At 41.7% G+C, this 16,669-nt stretch overlaps 1 protein-coding gene and 1 pseudogene across 1 annotated transcript in view; one reads left to right on the forward strand and one right to left on the reverse strand.

The window, feature by feature from the left end:
* The first annotated feature begins 2,977 nt into the window (after nt 1-2,977).
* Nucleotides 2,978-16,669, forward strand: part of DIPK1A (divergent protein kinase domain 1A) — a 119,172-nt gene continuing 105,480 nt past the window's right edge. Inside the window, exon 1 of the mRNA XM_028087615.2 lies at nt 2,978-3,096. Coding sequence (XP_027943416.1) covers nt 3,043-3,096 — 54 coding nt within the window. The 5' untranslated portion in view covers nt 2,978-3,042. The remainder of the gene's footprint in view (nt 3,097-16,669) is intronic.
* On the reverse strand, nt 6,590-6,959 carry LOC114196825 (small ribosomal subunit protein eS25 pseudogene; annotated as a pseudogene).

Raw genomic sequence — 16,669 nt, forward strand, 5'->3', positions numbered from 1 at the left:
TTGAAAGCTGTCAATGAATATTTTAAAAATGGAGTCAGACTCTTTATTATATATCTATCTTTCCAGCTCATTCCCTTTTATTCTCTGACTCCTACAGTCCCTCAAAAACTTGCAATTCATTGATCCTACCACCTTTTCTCTGTCCTTGATCTCTCCATATTCATTCTTCCCTCATCCTAAACTCCGTGGAGAATCATAATCACTCCCTTAGTTGTATTCTCAACTTCCTTGCTCTTCTTCCCTTGGTAAAACATGATTAAAAAGAATTCTAAGCCTATTCTGAGCCTGCATCCTGGTAGCCAATTTTTAGTGGGCAAAAAAGGCATCACCACACTGACTTATCTCCGTTAAATTCATGACCATGAATTCAAGTCGGTCCTTATGGCACTCAGTAAGCATATGATTTTTCCCTAGTCCATTCATCTTCCCATTCTCCTAGATAACTACGTCACACCTTTTCTCTCCTCAAAGCTCAGTTACTCTTCTTCACTTCTCTATTGATGACCTTACTTCCTTTGCCTCTGAGAAAACTGAAATGACCAGAAGAGAACTTCCACAGATTCCCACTACCCCTCCTATCCACTTGCTTGCCTGTTCCCATAGAAGAGCCTGTGCTCCTGTCTACAGAAGATCCCTTCGCTTGTGTGCTAGATTCCAAACTCTTTCCCACTCAGTAACACTGCTCCAGCAATTTTCCCTTCTTGATCCTACATTGATTTTTCATCTTCCAGATCTTTTCCAGATCATTCTCATCAAAAACAAGTATTTTTCCCAATTTGTCATTCTGCTGTTGATTCTACTTCCACCACCAGTTACTGCTCATTTTTGGGCTCCCCTTTGTCAAGAACTTCTCAAAAGAATTGTGTGTATTAGACATCCTAATTCCCTCCTCCCATTTTTTCTTAAACCCACACGGATCAAATTTTCTCCCATTGCTCCACTCAAGTGTTACCATAGCCTCCATGGTACTAGGTCCAAAGGTTAGTTCTCAGTCCTTCCATATAAGCATTCACTGCTCCTTGATACACTATCTTCACTCGGCTTCCAGGCACCTCTCTCTTGGTTTTCCTCCTTCACTGGCTGCTCCTTCTCAGTCTCCTTTGCTAGCTTCATCCTTGGTTCTCTATTTACTTTCTCTCTTTTGGTGATCTTGTCCAGTCTCATGGCTGTAAATATCATCTAAATGTTAGTATCTCTCAAATATCTCTAGCTTGAGCCACTATCTTTAACCCCAGACTCAAATTTACAAGTACCTACTCCAGATCTTCACTTGGATTTCTAATAGATCTCAAATGTCACATGTCTAAATTGAACTCCCGATCTTTCTCTTCAAACCTACACCACCTGTAGTTCCCCTCATCTTCCCTGATGTTTTCTTTTTTTATATCCCCTATCAGCTTTATTACCCTATTTGATTTCATTTGCTACATTTATTATTTATTGCTTGTTACTACACCCCGAAAACGTAATATTCACAAGGGTATTTCCATTTTGTTCGGGTTTATAACCCAACCAACTAGAACAATGTCCCGGTGTTCGGTTAGTATTTACTGGATTAATGAATGAATGAATGAAACAGGGAGCATTCATTCTTAGCTAACTCAAGAAATTACTGTTCTCTTAACCCAAACTGAAAATCAATGAAAAATGGATTTATCTGCAAGCAATCACACACACCCTGGTTTAAAAATCTGTGTCTGTATGTGGGTTGGGGGAGGGGCAGGTGCAAAGTTTTTGTTTTTTTTTTTTCTCCCTCCAGAAATGCAAAACACCAGAACGAGGTTTAGGTAAAAACCACAGCGACTGAGTAAAGATTGGCTTCTGGAGAAAACACTGCTCAGAGCAACAGGCCAGAATGAGTTCTAACTGGCTACCTAAACTGTGTTGGCATCACGTGAAAAGATAGTTTGTGGGGTAAAAGAAGCAAAAAACGCACCGTCCTTCATTACGCATCTCTCGCGTCTCTCGGAACAACAGATGTTCTCCCACTAGGGTGGCTCTTTTTTCCCTTATTTGGACTTCACTGTCAAAAGAGACACCACACCCTTCGTTATGTAGCCTTCACTCAGTAGCTATGCCACGTCCCAGGTCTCCTATCGGACTGCATTTAATTCAGTACTAGTTTTCTTTTTTTCTTTTGAGTCAGGGTTCCTGGGTGGGGCCAGGAAAATTGAAGATGTTTGAAAACAATACAAACTTAAAGTTTGAATTTTTTTTAAGTACATTTTAAAAAAAAGTTTAGGGCCGTTAAGAGAAGAAATGGCTTTGGGGGGCACTCTCAGTTCAGCGGAGAGGAGCCCTGTCCGCGTTCGCTCCGCCACAAAGCGCAGAGCCCAGTCCTCAGGGGCTGCGCCCCTAGGCCTTTCGGGCTGCGGCAGACGCCCCCTGCCCCGGCCGCACCCCCCGCCGCGCGCTAGGAAGAACGAGCCCGTCTCCATGCAAGGAACCCCAAGCTTCCCTTAAATTTCCATGCAGCCCGCCCAGACACGTCCCGACTGAAGGAGCACAGTCCAAAGGGAACGTCAGTCCTAGCTGGAGGAGTAGCGGGGTTGGCGGAAGGCGCGGCGGAAGCAGCGCTGGGAGCCGGCAGCCGACGGCTGGGTCCGCAAGGTCCGAAGGGTCGGCGCTCTGGCCGGCGCGGTACACACCCTGCTCGACCCGCCCCTCCCCGCGTGGAGCGTGCGACACCCGGCCTTCCACGGCGCCCTCTGCCTCCTCCGCACGCCTCCCCTTTAAGCGCGAGGCGCAGTTGGATTTGTGTCGGCCGAGGCAAGGCGCGACTCCCCTTTATTGTGGAGTCGGCAGCGGCGGCTCTGACAGCCGCGGCGGCCGGGCAAGCAGAGCAGGAGGCCGAGCCTCAGGCAGCCGGCCGCCGTCACCGCAGCTGGGCCGGGGGGAGCGAGGCGCGCGCCGCGGCAGGGGCGGAGGAGTGGGCGGGCAGGGGCGGGCTGGGGGCGGGGAAGAGGGGGAAGGCGGGGAGCCGGGTCGCCAGCGCTCGGGTCCGCCTCTGACTGCGGCGCGGCGGGGCGATGTGTGATTACCATGGCGAGGAGTCTCTGTCCGGGGGCCTGGCTAAGGAAACCCTATTACCTCCAGGTAGGCCGGCGGCGAGCCCGCGGGGCGCCCTCCCTTGCCGCGCGGGACTCGCCCGCCTCCCTCCTCCCTCCCTCGGTCGGCGCCCGCTCGAAACCCGCTGCCCCCTGCCGTCCGGCACCTGGCGGCGCGCCCTCCCCGGCAGCCCCGGCGCCGCAGACCCCACGGCGGCGCTGCCCGCGCCCCCCAAGGCTGCCCCGGCGCCTCTCGCGCCCTGGCCGCCGGGCTCCGGGGCCCGGGTCTCCCCGCCCGGGCTCGCCCTAGCGCCCCTAGCATCCCGAGAGCCCCGAGACGTGACCCGGGTGCGACCCTACGTCCCTAGTAGTTGAGGCTCGGCAGCCTGGGCTCGGGACGTGCGCCGGCTGCTCCCTGGTCTGGCGCTCTCCTCCCCCTCCCCTGTGGGCCCCGCAGGTCGGCTTTTCACGACTCTGTGTCTTCGTTCGGTGGTAGGAGAGGTGGTGTGTCATTCCACCATATTTTAGAAAATTATGGCAATTTGTCACATCAGTGTTTCCCCAAATACCCGAGAAGCGACGTGTGTCTAGTGCGAGCCCCTTGGTTCGGTCTTTCCATCACACTCGTGATTTAAATAGGAGGTAGGACTCCGAAGCCCGAAAGAGGCGGATGGGTGTTTGCTTTCTAAAAGGAAAGGGGACAGTGTCTGGTGCCGGTCTCAAATACCCCAGCAATGCAAACGTAATTCTCAGTCATGTCATGTGTACTGTTCGCGTGTTTATCTTTCATGATTTCCCCGTTCCACCCTCTGTGCCGCTGCCAGTCTGTGTCTTCGAACCCTACTACTGCTTTCATGTCCTGTCGGTCACCAGGGGGACCTAGTAGACACCGTGAGTAGCTGAGCGCAAATCCATCACCCCAGTGGAAAAACAACTACAAATCAATGCCTTGCGTGGGTCAGCAGCGTTGTCTGCCTTCAGAGGACAGTACTCCTTTTACTGCTTACATTAAAGGGCTGAGGGTATTGATAGACTGGGGATGCGAATTCATGCTCAGCTGGCGCTTTTATAAATTATTTTAAAAGTTGAGAAGAAGCCATCATGGGGCAAGTAAATCTTTCATTCTTCTTTGGAAATTGCATATGTAAATCGTTACCCTGCAGTGAATGATGTACTGCAAATTGGAAACATGATTTGACAACCCATGATGCAGGAGTACAGGAGTAAACCTGAACGCCCTGAGTCCTTGTAGCAGCTCCAAGAGTAGTAATTATGCTTGAGTAGCAGTAGAGTAACCTAGTGTAGAATTCAACCCAGGCCAGATACCTCTTTGTAACCCTCTATGTGAACAACAACAACAAAAATCTTTCCAGATTTTCTCCCCACAATAAGTTTACTGGGATATTTAAAATGTTTTTTGCTAAAACTAGGTATTTTAATTTTTTAGATTTTGTGGCGGACTTTATTTTAGACTTTGATTAGTTTGTCTCTAAATGTTCTCCAAAAATATGGCTGTGACATGTTTTGGCACCATAGCTCAAGAGCTTTCAGATTGGCTGAATTAAGATTAGTTTTACAAATAGTTATGTTTCCATTAATGGCAAACATTTTGCAGTTCTGCCTTTCTGAATGTGCACATCATTATCTATTACTAAATTAAGGTGAACTTGGATTTTAACCATTTCGAAAGGATTTGGGAGCATAGTGATATTTTAGTAGGCTACTTCTATATAAAATAATGATTAAATAGAAACATTATTAATTCTAGTATTATATTTGAGATAAATAAACTTAAAATTTGGGAACCCAGGGGACTTGTGTCTTAATGCCTTGGTACTAGTATTTATTCTCTATATGAATTTTCTTATTAGTTGTCCCTCACTATACTATTTCAATTTAACCAGTTAAAAAACAAAACAAAACATTGCTTAAGTGTCATCTTTTTCTGTTCTCTATTGTCTAAATGCCTCACCTTCTGCTTTTTAGAATTCCTCTACTACAGGGTGCTTCAACCTTGAAATTGTTTTGGGCAAAGTCAAAATATTTCCAACTGAGACTGTCATACTACTCAAGTTTCTCAGCCACTGAAGATTGAATTAATATATACAGTACTCCCTTTCCTCTTTTATTGTTTTATTTTTCCTGAGACTAAAATCATGTTCTTTTAGGAACAGCATGAGGCCTGAGAACAGAGCTGAGCTTTGTTCACTTGTGCTTCTGTTTCATCATGACCTTGAAAAAGTTTCCAAACTTTTTAGTTCCATAGTTTCCATATCATAAAGTAGAGATTATAGTTATTAACTGAATACATCACATGTGTAAAGTGAGGACAAGCTAGATGAAGTTAAATCTGTTTTGTGACATTTTTACTACACTTTAAATAGAAAACCATGTCAATTTAAATGGTAAGTACATACAGGTAAATATGTTGAATTCCTTCATCCAAAGGTTCCTGGTTCCCCCCCCCCATTTTATTTATTGAGCATTTATTGGTATTGACCCAGGTGCACAATGACTTATCATATTGACTAAGTCATTTTCTTAATATTTGTTGGAGGCCTGTCACATGCCAGAAACTTTGTGAGGTGGTAGCAATTCTACTAGAGCTAAGCAAACATCTTTGTAATCCTCATGGAGCTTAAAGTCTAGTTAGAGACAATCATTAAATAATCTCAAAAATGTATAATGACAACAGTAAGTGTGATGAAGGAAAAGGGAAGAAGCAAAAGACTACCTGTGAGGAAGAGAACAATTTCTTGCTCTTTTTAAAACTGTTTTACTATAGAAATTTTTATACATACATAAGGCAGGAAAGAATAATGAACTCTCACCTACCTATCACCTGCCCTCAACAATTATCAGTATTTTATTTCATTTCTCCTCCCATTGTCCTCCTTCCAATTAAAGTGGGGTTTTTTTGGATTTTTTTTAGAATTTTTAATTCTAGTATAGTTAACATACAGTGTTATATATTGGTTTCAGGTGTACAATATAGTGATACAATTCCACACATTACCCAGTGCGCATCATGATAAATGTACTCTTAATCCCCATCACCTATTTCACCTGTCCCCCTACTTACCTCCCCTCTGGTAACCATCAATTTGTTCTCTGTAGTTAAGAGTCTGGTTTTTGGATGGTCTCTTTTTTCCTTTGTTCATTTGTTTCTTAAATTCCATATATGGAATTTGTTTTTCTCTGACCAACTTAATTTCACTTAGCATTATACTGTCTAGCTCCATCCATGTTGTTGCAAATGGCAAGATATCATTCCTTTTTATGGCTGAATAATACTCATACACACACACACACCACTTTATCCACTCATCTCTCGATGGACACTTGGGCTGCTTCCATAGTATAGCTATTGTAAATAATGTTGCAGTAAACATAAGTGTGCGCATATCTTTTTCAATTAGTGTTTTCATATTCTTTGGATAAATTACCCAGGAGTGAAATTACTAGATGATAGGGTAATTCTATTTTTAATTTTTAATTTAATAAAGTTTTATTTTTCAAAATGTATAGTTGGTGGGCTCTCTTCATGCATCTTCACCAGCAGCTGGGTCATCTCCACCCTTGGTATTTCTTGTGTAAATCACTTGAGCTCTGTGCTTTGAAACCAGTTTAATAAGTCCTTTACTAAGGAGCTCCTGAAGGGCCGCCCTGGCTAGGAACCTCGAATATTCAGTCTCTCAGAGACAACAGCTGGGGTTATAAGCTAATAGCTGAGAACTTCCTTACAGAGTTTGTCCTATGTCGCTTTGTCAAGACCAGGTTATTGAGCTTGTGCTGAACTTTTCCTTTGGATCATTTCTTTTTCGTCTTATCCCCAGGTTTGTTCGCTGGGTCTTTGTCTTTCTTGGTTGACTTTCTGGCATCTTTCTTCTTCTTATCATCCTTGGGCGACATTGCAAAGCTCAGAGAACAGCGGCCACCCCTGCAGCATCACTAAAAGACCAAAAGCTATTTTTAATTTTTTGAAGAATCTCCATACTGGTTTCCACAGTGGCTGCACCAGTTTGCATTCCTACCAACAGTGCAAGAGGGTTCCTTTTTCTCTATGTCCTTCTCAACACTTGTTGTTTCTTGAGTTTTAGATTTTAGCCCTTCTGACAGATGTGAGGTGATATCACATTGTGGTTTTGAGTTGCATGTCCCTGATGATGAGTGATGTTGAGCATCTTTCAATATGTCTGTTGTCCATCTATTTGTCTTCTTTGGAGAAGTGTCTGTTCATGTCTTTTGTCCATTTTTCAAATGGATTATTTGTTTTTTGGGTGTTGAGTTTTATAAGTTCTTTATGTATTTTGGATACTAACCCTTTATCAAATATGTCATTTGCAAATACTCTCTCACATTCAGTAGGTTGCCTTTTAGCTTTGTGGATTGTTTCCTGTGCTGTGCAGAAGTTTTTATTTTGATATAGTCCCAATAGTTTATTTTTGCTTTTGTTTCCCTTGCCTCGGGAGACATATCTAGAAATATGTTGCTACAGCTGATGTCAGAGAAGTTACTGCCTGTGCTCTCTTCTAGGATTTTTATGGTTTTAGGTCTCACATTTAGGTCCTTAATCTATTTTAAATTTATGTTTGTGTATGGTGTAAGAAAGTGGTCCAGTTTCATTCTTTTTCATGTTGGTGTCCACTTTTCCCAGAACCATTTGTTGAAGAGACTTTTTCCCATTGCCTCCTTTGTCGAAGATTAATTGACCATATAATCATGCTCTCTGAGCTCTCTGTTCTGTTTCATTGATTTATGTGTCTATTTTTGTGCCAGTACCATACTGTTTTGATTACTACAGCTTTGTAGTGTATCTTGAAATCTGAGATTGTGATACCTCCAGTGTTGTTCTTTTTCAAGATTGCTTTGGCTATTCAGGGTTTTTTGTGGCTCCATACAAATTTTAAGATTATTTGTCCTAGTTTTGTGAAAAATGTTTTTGGCGTTTTGTTAGGGATTGTGTTAAATCTGTAATTTGCTTTGGGTAGTAAGGACATTTTCATAATACTTGTTCTTCCAACAAACTAAAGTATTTTGAAACAAATCTCAGATATCACATCATTCCATCCAAATACCTTATTATGCATTTCTAACAGATAAGGATATTTTCAGACATAATCACAATACAATTATCATACCTAACAACTTTGATAACACTTCCTTATTTTTCTCTGCCCTCCTTCTGGGTATGCATTACCCTGAGAGGACTGACTAAATATGCTATAGTGTGGGCGTACTGTGATTCAAGAGGGTCTCTCGGCAAAAACAAGACAAAACAAAAAACTACCCCCTCACCAGCTTGTTCATGCTGGAAAGTGTTCATCTAGGGAAACTAATTTTCATTTTGTGTTTTGGGAGAATGTCTTAGAAAATAAATGTCTGGTTTAAGTAACATTTTCATGTAAATGTATTATTTTATTTAGAATGAGGATGCGTTAATTAACAGGTGTAAAAGATCTTGCTTTGTTTTGGGGATAGGGGATGGAGTGAAGAGTACAGAAGGAATTGGATTTCAAAGATGGAGGGAAGGGATGAAGGGCCCAGCAAGAAGAGATGGAGGTTGCAGAAACCAGCTTTATATAGTTGTAATTTTATTGTTTGTCTTCAACTGGGTGAAGTCAAAAAACAGTTATGTCCTGAAGTATTGATGCCTCAGGGCTTGCAAGTTCTTTTCCTCCTACAATTTACAGGGGAAGAAAGTGTTAGGCAGTTGACTTAATTATAAAGGACTTTCAATCCCAGTGTTTTTATTGATCCAGATAACACTGTGGTAATTGATAATGCTTCTAGAGAACTGTAGCATTATGCAATTAATGATATATTTTCAGCTATAATATGGATTAAATAGGCATTTATGGGCTAGTGTGGGGGCCTAATCACTGTTTAAAGCTTTGTTTATATAACAAAAGAGATTCTATGGCTTGTGAAGAAGAACTGTGTGGTATATCCACATAGTAGAATATTATTCAGCAAAAAAGAGGAATGAAGAACTGATGTATACAGTAACATGGATGAAACTTGAAAATATTAAACACATAAAAGAAGCCAGCTGTAAAATACCACATATTGTATAGTTCCATTTATATGAAATCTCCAGAAAAGGCAATTCTATAAAGACAGAAAATGGATTAGTTGTTGCCTAGGGCTGGGAGGGTTGGGGGGAAATGGATATGAGGTTTATTTTGGGGGTAATAGGAATGTTCTAAAACTGCGACTGGTGATGGTTGCACTCTATGAATATAGTAAGAACCATCAAATTGCATACTTTAAATGAATAAAATGTATGGTTTGTGAATCATATCTCAATAAAGCTGTGAAAAAAAAAAAGAAAAGGAACTGAGTTTATCTCATTGATGCGGTCCATTTCTCTGACCCTTGTTGCGGATTTGACCAATGCCAGCTTTTTGATGCAGGGAGTACTTCTTCTAGAGAAGCGGTGCAGTTGTGCTGTTTGTCTGTGGGGCCTCTCTGTCGGCCAGGAGGGTTTGCGACTTGCAAACACTTACCTGCGCAACCAGCTTCTCATGGCCAGGCATCATTCTCAGAGCATACTAACTTAGAGTTCCATCCTTCCCAGCCAGTTTGTTGAAACCTTACCCGAGAAACAGTGCTTCCCGGGCTGGCTAACTGTTGTGGCACATTGAGTAGAGTCCTGCATCAGAGATCGGAAACTGTGGGTGTATTAACCAGTTCAGACCATTTTCAGGCAGTTTTTCTTCCACACACCATTATGATACTACTTGTGGCCTGCTGGGTATAGTGACGCAGAATGACACCTGCATGTATCTGTTTTTAGCAGTGTGTTTTCTACAAATTAGGATCTACTTTGTTTAGGGTTTACTCAAGTCTGAGTGGAACTGATAACACAGCCCTATAATTCCTTGGTTTTAGTTTAGAATACCTTCTTCCTTCTCACTATCATTAGGTTCTGGAAGAATGAAAGTGAAGACAATTTAGAGCAATTCTCTATATTTAGATTATACACATTTTCCATTCTAGTCATTCTGTCTGCATGCCCTGTTGCATTGAAGAAGCTGCTGCAATTCTAACGGAATTTGAAGTTTGAGATATGTGGGTACTTCTAAAGGTTTTTAAGCCCTTTAGATTGCAAAAGTTTTATATTTCTTGAGGCATCCTCTTAAAAATGACTAACAGTTTCAGTTATATGATCAGTAGGTCTGTCATGGAGGAATGGATAGATAGCATGTTCTAATTAGGGTGTGGGCTCTTATTTAACATTTCTGATACCAGGCTCTTTGGCTTATACTAGTACTGTTTTTCAAACATGACTGCTGTGGATGGTTTGCTTCTTTATGGCTTAGTGGGGCTATTTTGTGGGATTTAATGCCAGATGGGGCTACTGATCTAGATTAACTGGAAGTAAGTGATGATGTTGACAAATACAGTACTAAGAGTGTTATGGCTTCTTGCCCATTTTCAGCCTCCAGGATTATTTTAAATCTAAAGATAATTAGAGCAGGTGGTGGTTCCCTATTCCTGAAAGGCGATAGGTGGTGTGGTTCTCATCATGTTTGTTAGACCTGCTGTTCAGAGCTAAATTTTTGTGTTTGCCTGAAACTAAATCTCTAAAACTATGATTAGCTTCCTGAGACTGGTCAGTATATTGTATATTGAGAGCATATGCATTCCATAATGTCTTAAATTCAAGCATAAAATTATAATGTAGCCATTTATATTACCATTAATTGCTTTTTGCTTTTTACCTCTGTTAGGAACTCAAACAAATGATAAATTCTCAGACAAACTGCATCCTCACCATACTTTCAGGTTGTAGCATACAGTAACAGTGTTGGTTTCTTCATTGTCATCTTTCCAGTGCTGCCCTGGTTTTCATTTTCATGGATTATAGAGTTGTTTTGTATTCTCTGTAGTTCGTTCATTTTTCTTTCTTTCTTTCTTTCTTTCTTTCTTTCTTTCTTTCTTTCTTTCTTTCTTTCTTTCTTTCTTTTTCTTTCTTTCTTTCTTTCTCTCTCTCTCTCTCTCTCTCTCTCTTTCCCTCCCTCCCTCCCTTCCTTCCTTCCTTCCTTCTGCAGTTAGTCACATTTTAATATTTTCATTTTTTTAAGATTTATTTATTTAAGATAGAGTGAGTGTGCATGCAGGGAGCGGCAGGGGGGCAGGGGGAGCGGTGGGCAGAAGGAAAGGGAGAGAGAGTCCCAAGCGGACTCTGTGCTGAGTGTGGAGCCCGACAAGGGCTGGATCTCATAACCCTGAGATCATGACCTGAGCCGAAACCAAGAATCAGGCGCTCAACCGACTGCCACCCAGGTACCCCAATGTTTTAATTTCTCAAAGTTGCTTATTCTGTCAAAGACCATATTTTTACATTATTTGGTTGAAAAGCTAAATGTCTCACATTTTTAACATATTTCTAGACATTCAAATATTTTGTGAATAATTTTTTAAAATTTTAATCTACAAAGTATATGAATTTAGAAAAACTAGGATATTGTAATGTGAACATATTTGGAAAAAAACCCAAAATGTTTGTAGATGAATTTTTCTTTAGAAATAAGTATTTCTTTTGGGGGGGAGGAGTTGACTGAATACTTCATGAAATTAAATAATTATCTTTTTAATTTTTTTATTTTTATTTTTATTTTTTTAAAGATTTTATTTATTTAACAGAGAGAGAGAGGGACGCCTGGGTGGCTTAGTCAGTTGGGCGTCTGCCTTCGGCTCGGGTCGTGATCCCGGGGTCCTGGGATCGAGCCCCGCATCGGGCTCCCTGCTCGGCTGGAGGCCTGCTTTTCCCTCTCCCACTCCCCCTGCTTGTGTTACCTCTCTCGCTGTTGTCTCCCTCTGTCAAATAAAATCTTTAAAAAAAAAGAGAGAGAGACAGAGAGAGAGCATGAGGAGAGGGAGAAGCAGGGAGGAGAGGGAGAAGCAGGCTCCCCGCCGAGCAGGGAGCCCAATGTGGGGCCCAATCCCAGGACTCTGGGATCATGACCTGAGCCAAAGGCAGAGGCTCAACCTACTGAGCCACACAGTCGCCCCAATAATTATCTGTTTTAGATGTGATTCTGATATTGTGATTATTTTTTCCTTTTGTTTTTTATTGTGACTCCAAACATATAAAATTCATGATCTTACCATTTTTAAGTGTATGGTACGTTAGTGTTAATATATGCACATTTTGGGGCGCCTGGGTGGCTCAGTCGTTAAGCATCTGCCTTCGGCTCAGGTTATGATCCCAGGGTCCTGGGTTCAAGCCCCGCATTGGGCTCCCTGCTGGGCGGGGAGACTGCTTCTCCTTCTCCTCCCCCGCTCGTGCTCTCTGTTGCTATCTCTGTCTCTCTCAAAGAAATAAAAAAACTTATATATATCTATATATGTACATATACACACACATACATTGTCGGCAACAGCTGTCTGGAACTTTTTCATCTTGCAAAACTGAAACTCTGTGTTTATCAAACAGCAGCTCCCCATTTCCCCCTCCCTGCCAGCTTGGTAACCACATTCCACTTTCTGTTTCTATGAGTTTGCCTTCTTTAGATATCTCATATAAGTAGAATCATACAGTATTTGTGTTTTTTTTGTGACTGACTTATTTCACTTAGCATAGTGCCCTCTAGAATCATCCATCTTGTACCATATGACCAGATTTCCTTCTTTCTAAAAGCTGAATAATATTCTACTGTATGTGTATACCATGCCTCTCCTTATCCATTCATTAGTCTCTGCACATTTAGGTTGCTTCCACCACTTGGCTATTGTGACTACTGCTGCAGTGAACATGGGAATGCTAATATCTCTTTGAGATCCTGCTTGCAATTATTTTGGATATATACCCAAAAGTGAGATTGCTAAATCATTGGGTAATTCTATTTTTAATTTTTTGAGGAAACTCCATACTGTTTTTTATTGTGGCTGTACCATTTACATTCCCACCAGCAGTGCACAAGGGCTCTATCTCCTTGCCAGCACTTGTTCTTTTCTGTTTTGTTTATTTATTTATTTATTTTGATAGTGGCCATACTAACCGGTGTGAGGTGGTATCTCACTGTGTTCTTGTTGTTGGTCTTTTTTTTTCTCTTAAGATTTTATTTATTTGAGAGAGAGGGAGAAGCAGATTCTCTGCATGCAGGGCTCGATCCCAGGACCTTGAAGTTATGACCCGAGCTGAAGGCAGATGCTTAACCAACTGAGCCACGCAGGTGCCCTTCTCACTGTGGTTTTGTTTTGCATTTCCCTGATGATGAGTGATGCTGAGCATCTTTTTATGAGCTTGTTGGCCATTTTCATGTCTTCTTTGGAAAAAGTTCCTTCTTGATTTTTTTCATATTGATGTCTTTTCAATGGGGTTATGGGTTATTATAAACAAAGTTCCCCTTTCTGTCCTAAGAACTGAGTAATCATGTTTGAGGATATTCTTGCAAGAGAGATTTATAATATGCTGACAACCTTCTGAATTAATTACTGCATCCATTTCAGACCTGCATGGTGTCAGAGTCACAGACTTAGAGATCCTAGAGGCACCACAAGTTTTACTGCCTGCCCCCAATTGCTTGAAAATTAGAGCTTCTTGTTTATATTAAATTTAAAATCTTTTTAAAAATTTATTTATTTATTTATTTGACAGAGAGAGACATAGCGAGAGCAGGAACACAAGCAGGTGGAGTGGGAGAGGGAGAAGCAGGCTTCCAGCTGAGCAGAGAGCCCGATGCGGGGCTCGATCCCAGGACCCTGGGATCATGACCTGAGCTGAAGGCAGACGGCCAACGACTGAGCCACCCAGGTGCCCCTAAATTTAAAATCTTGATCAACATACCAACGTCTGTACCACTGATTAGATCCAGCTTTTGAATGAAAAGTGCTAAAGGACTTTTTTGAGATAATGGGGAAATTTGAAAATGGACTATTGGATAGTATTATTGTATCATTGTTAAATTGTGTTAGGGGAGTGTCCTTATTTTTAGATGGTGTAAACTGAAATGTTTAGGGTAAAAAATACCATAGTGTTGATAATTTACTTATAAATAGTTCAGGAGGGCGCCTGGGTGGCTCAGTTGGTTAAGCGACTGCCTTCGGCTCAGGTCATGATCCTGGAGTCCCGGGATTGAGTCCCGCATCGGGCTCCCTGCTCAGCGGGGAGTCTGCTTCTCCCTCTGACCCTCTTCCCTCTCGTGCTCTCTATCTCTCATTCTCTCTCTCTCTCAAATAAATAAATAAAATATTTAAAATAAATAAATAAATAGTTCAGGAAAATTATTTGTATATGCATATATAAAGAGCAGGGTGTCTTAACCTCAGCACTATTGACATTTTGGGCTGGATAATTCCTTGTTGTGTGGGGCTCTGTTTTGTAGGATGGTTAGCAGCATCCCTGGCCTCTACCCACTAGATACCAGTAACACCCCCCAATAGTGACAATCAAAATATCTCCAGACATTGCCATATGTTCTCTGGGAGGCAAAATTGTTCCTATTTGAGGACCACTGATACAGAGAAGAAGAAAGCAGGAGAGGTAGAGATATTTATGTATGTTTAGAGAGAGAACGAGAAAGCAAGCAAATATAGGACAGTGTTAGCAATTGGTGAATGTAGGTATAGGGTATTTTTTATACTATTCTTTTAAATTCTCTACAGATTTAAAGATTTTCAAAATAAAAGGTTGGGGAAAATAAATTAGACTGGATTTCGTAATAACTGAGTATTACTGGAAGATGGTGTGAATTCTGGCCAAAGTTACATTAAGGGTCAAGAAAATGAGACTTGATAGAGCACATCTCAAGTCAGTAATTAAAGAAAGTGTGTTAGTTTTCCAGTGATCCTGGAACATATTACCACAAATTTAGCAGCTTAGACCAACACCCATTTGTAGCCTTATCTCACAGTTCTGCAGGTTAGAAGTCTGGGCACAGTTTGGCCTGGCTCGTTCTTTGCTCCAGGTTTCAAAGGTTGAAAATCAAGGTGTCACTAGGGTTGACTTTCTGGAGCTCTGGGGATGAATTGGCTTCTGGACTCTTTCAGGTTGTTGTCAGAATTCAGTGCCAGGGCGCCTGGGTGGCTCAGTCGTTAGGAGTCTGCCTTCTGCTCAGGTCATGATCCCAGGGTCCTGGGATCGAGCCCCGCATAGTTCCCTGCTCAGCGGGAAGCCTGCTTCTCCCTCCCCCACTCCCCCTGCTTGTGTTCCCTCTCTCACTGTGTCTCTCTCTGTCAAATAAATAAATAAAATCTTAAAAAAAAAAAAAATTCAGTTCCACACTGTTGTAGGACTGAGGTGTCCATTTCCTTGCTGGCTGTTGGCTGGGGTGGTTCTCAGCTTCTAGAGGCCACTTCCATTCTTTGGTTCATGGCTCCCTTTCTCCATCTTCAAAGCCTGCAAGAGTGGTAGAGTCCTCTGCATGCTTCAGCTTTCTCTGATTTCCTCTCTGCCCCATGCTCTGGCTCTTCTGCCTTTCTCTTCTGCTTTTAAGGGCTTGTATGATTACATTGGGTACACCCAGATAACCCAGAATATTTACTTTAAAGTCGCTTGATTAGTAACCTTAATTCCAGCTGCAAAGTCCCTTTATTGCAGTACCTAGATTAGTGTTTGATTCAATAACCAGGGGGTGGGAATCTTGGGAGACATCTTTAGAATTCTGCCTACCACAAAAAGAATACAACTGAATTCTGACAATTAAAAAAATAAATTATTTCCTAAAATATTTTATTTGTGTCTTTCTCATTACTATTAGGTTTAAAGATGGATGTTGTCATAAAATAGATTTTATAAGAGAGTTGTGTTTTTTTTAAGTTTATTTTTTTTAGTAATCTCTACACCCAACGTGGGACTTGAACTCATGACGCCAAGTTCAAGAGTTGCATACTGCTCTGACTGAGCCAGCCAGGCACCCCAGGAGATTTGTATTTATCCCTCCAACAGTTACTATGGGAAGAATCATGGATATTGAATAAAGAAGAAAATGCAAATCGCTGCTGAACATCACATGAAAAATATTTGCTTTTACAACATACTATTCTTAAAACTTTTGTACCCTTACACAAACGAAAGAGCACAAGAATTTCACTTTATGAACTCTAAGAAAACTTTCTTAAAATGTAACTTACTTCCCTTTATTACATAATTAATTAGAATTGTTCTTTATCCCCTTGTTTTGTTTCTAACGTGCCAGCTGACAACATTTTCAGGCACACCTGATCCAGTAGAAATAAATTTGTCCCCAGCGAAGGCAGAGCCTATTTATTACCCTTGTCTTGTCCTTTGTCCTGAGCATATCCTCAGGTTGTGCAGTGTAGTACACATGTATTTACATGTATTCAAAAATATTCTGTAACCACTCTGAGATTCTGAGCTCTGGTAGCACACACTCCTGTCTCTCTTGCATTCCTGTTCTTTATTCTCACCACCACCACCACCACCGTCTTATCATCGTCTTCATAATTGAGGCCTTTGCCACTCCCGTGCCTTCCAGTCTGCCAGCCCCCTCTGGCTTCCCTCCTTTCCCTACTGAGTCAGGATGCCATGACCTGTCATTTCAGCTGCTCTTCATTGGCTCGTTTACCAACTCCTTGTTGCCCTGACCTTCTTTCATTCTTTCCTTGTACTCCTGCCCTTTCCTTTAGTCTCTTCAGTCCTTTGCTCGCCG

This window comes from Eumetopias jubatus, unplaced genomic scaffold, assembly GCF_037043125.1.
Source record: "Eumetopias jubatus isolate StellerSeaLion01/CBP00866 unplaced genomic scaffold, mEumJub1_p1.0 scaffold_4, whole genome shotgun sequence".
NCBI classification, from domain to species: Eukaryota; Metazoa; Chordata; class Mammalia; order Carnivora; family Otariidae; genus Eumetopias; species Eumetopias jubatus.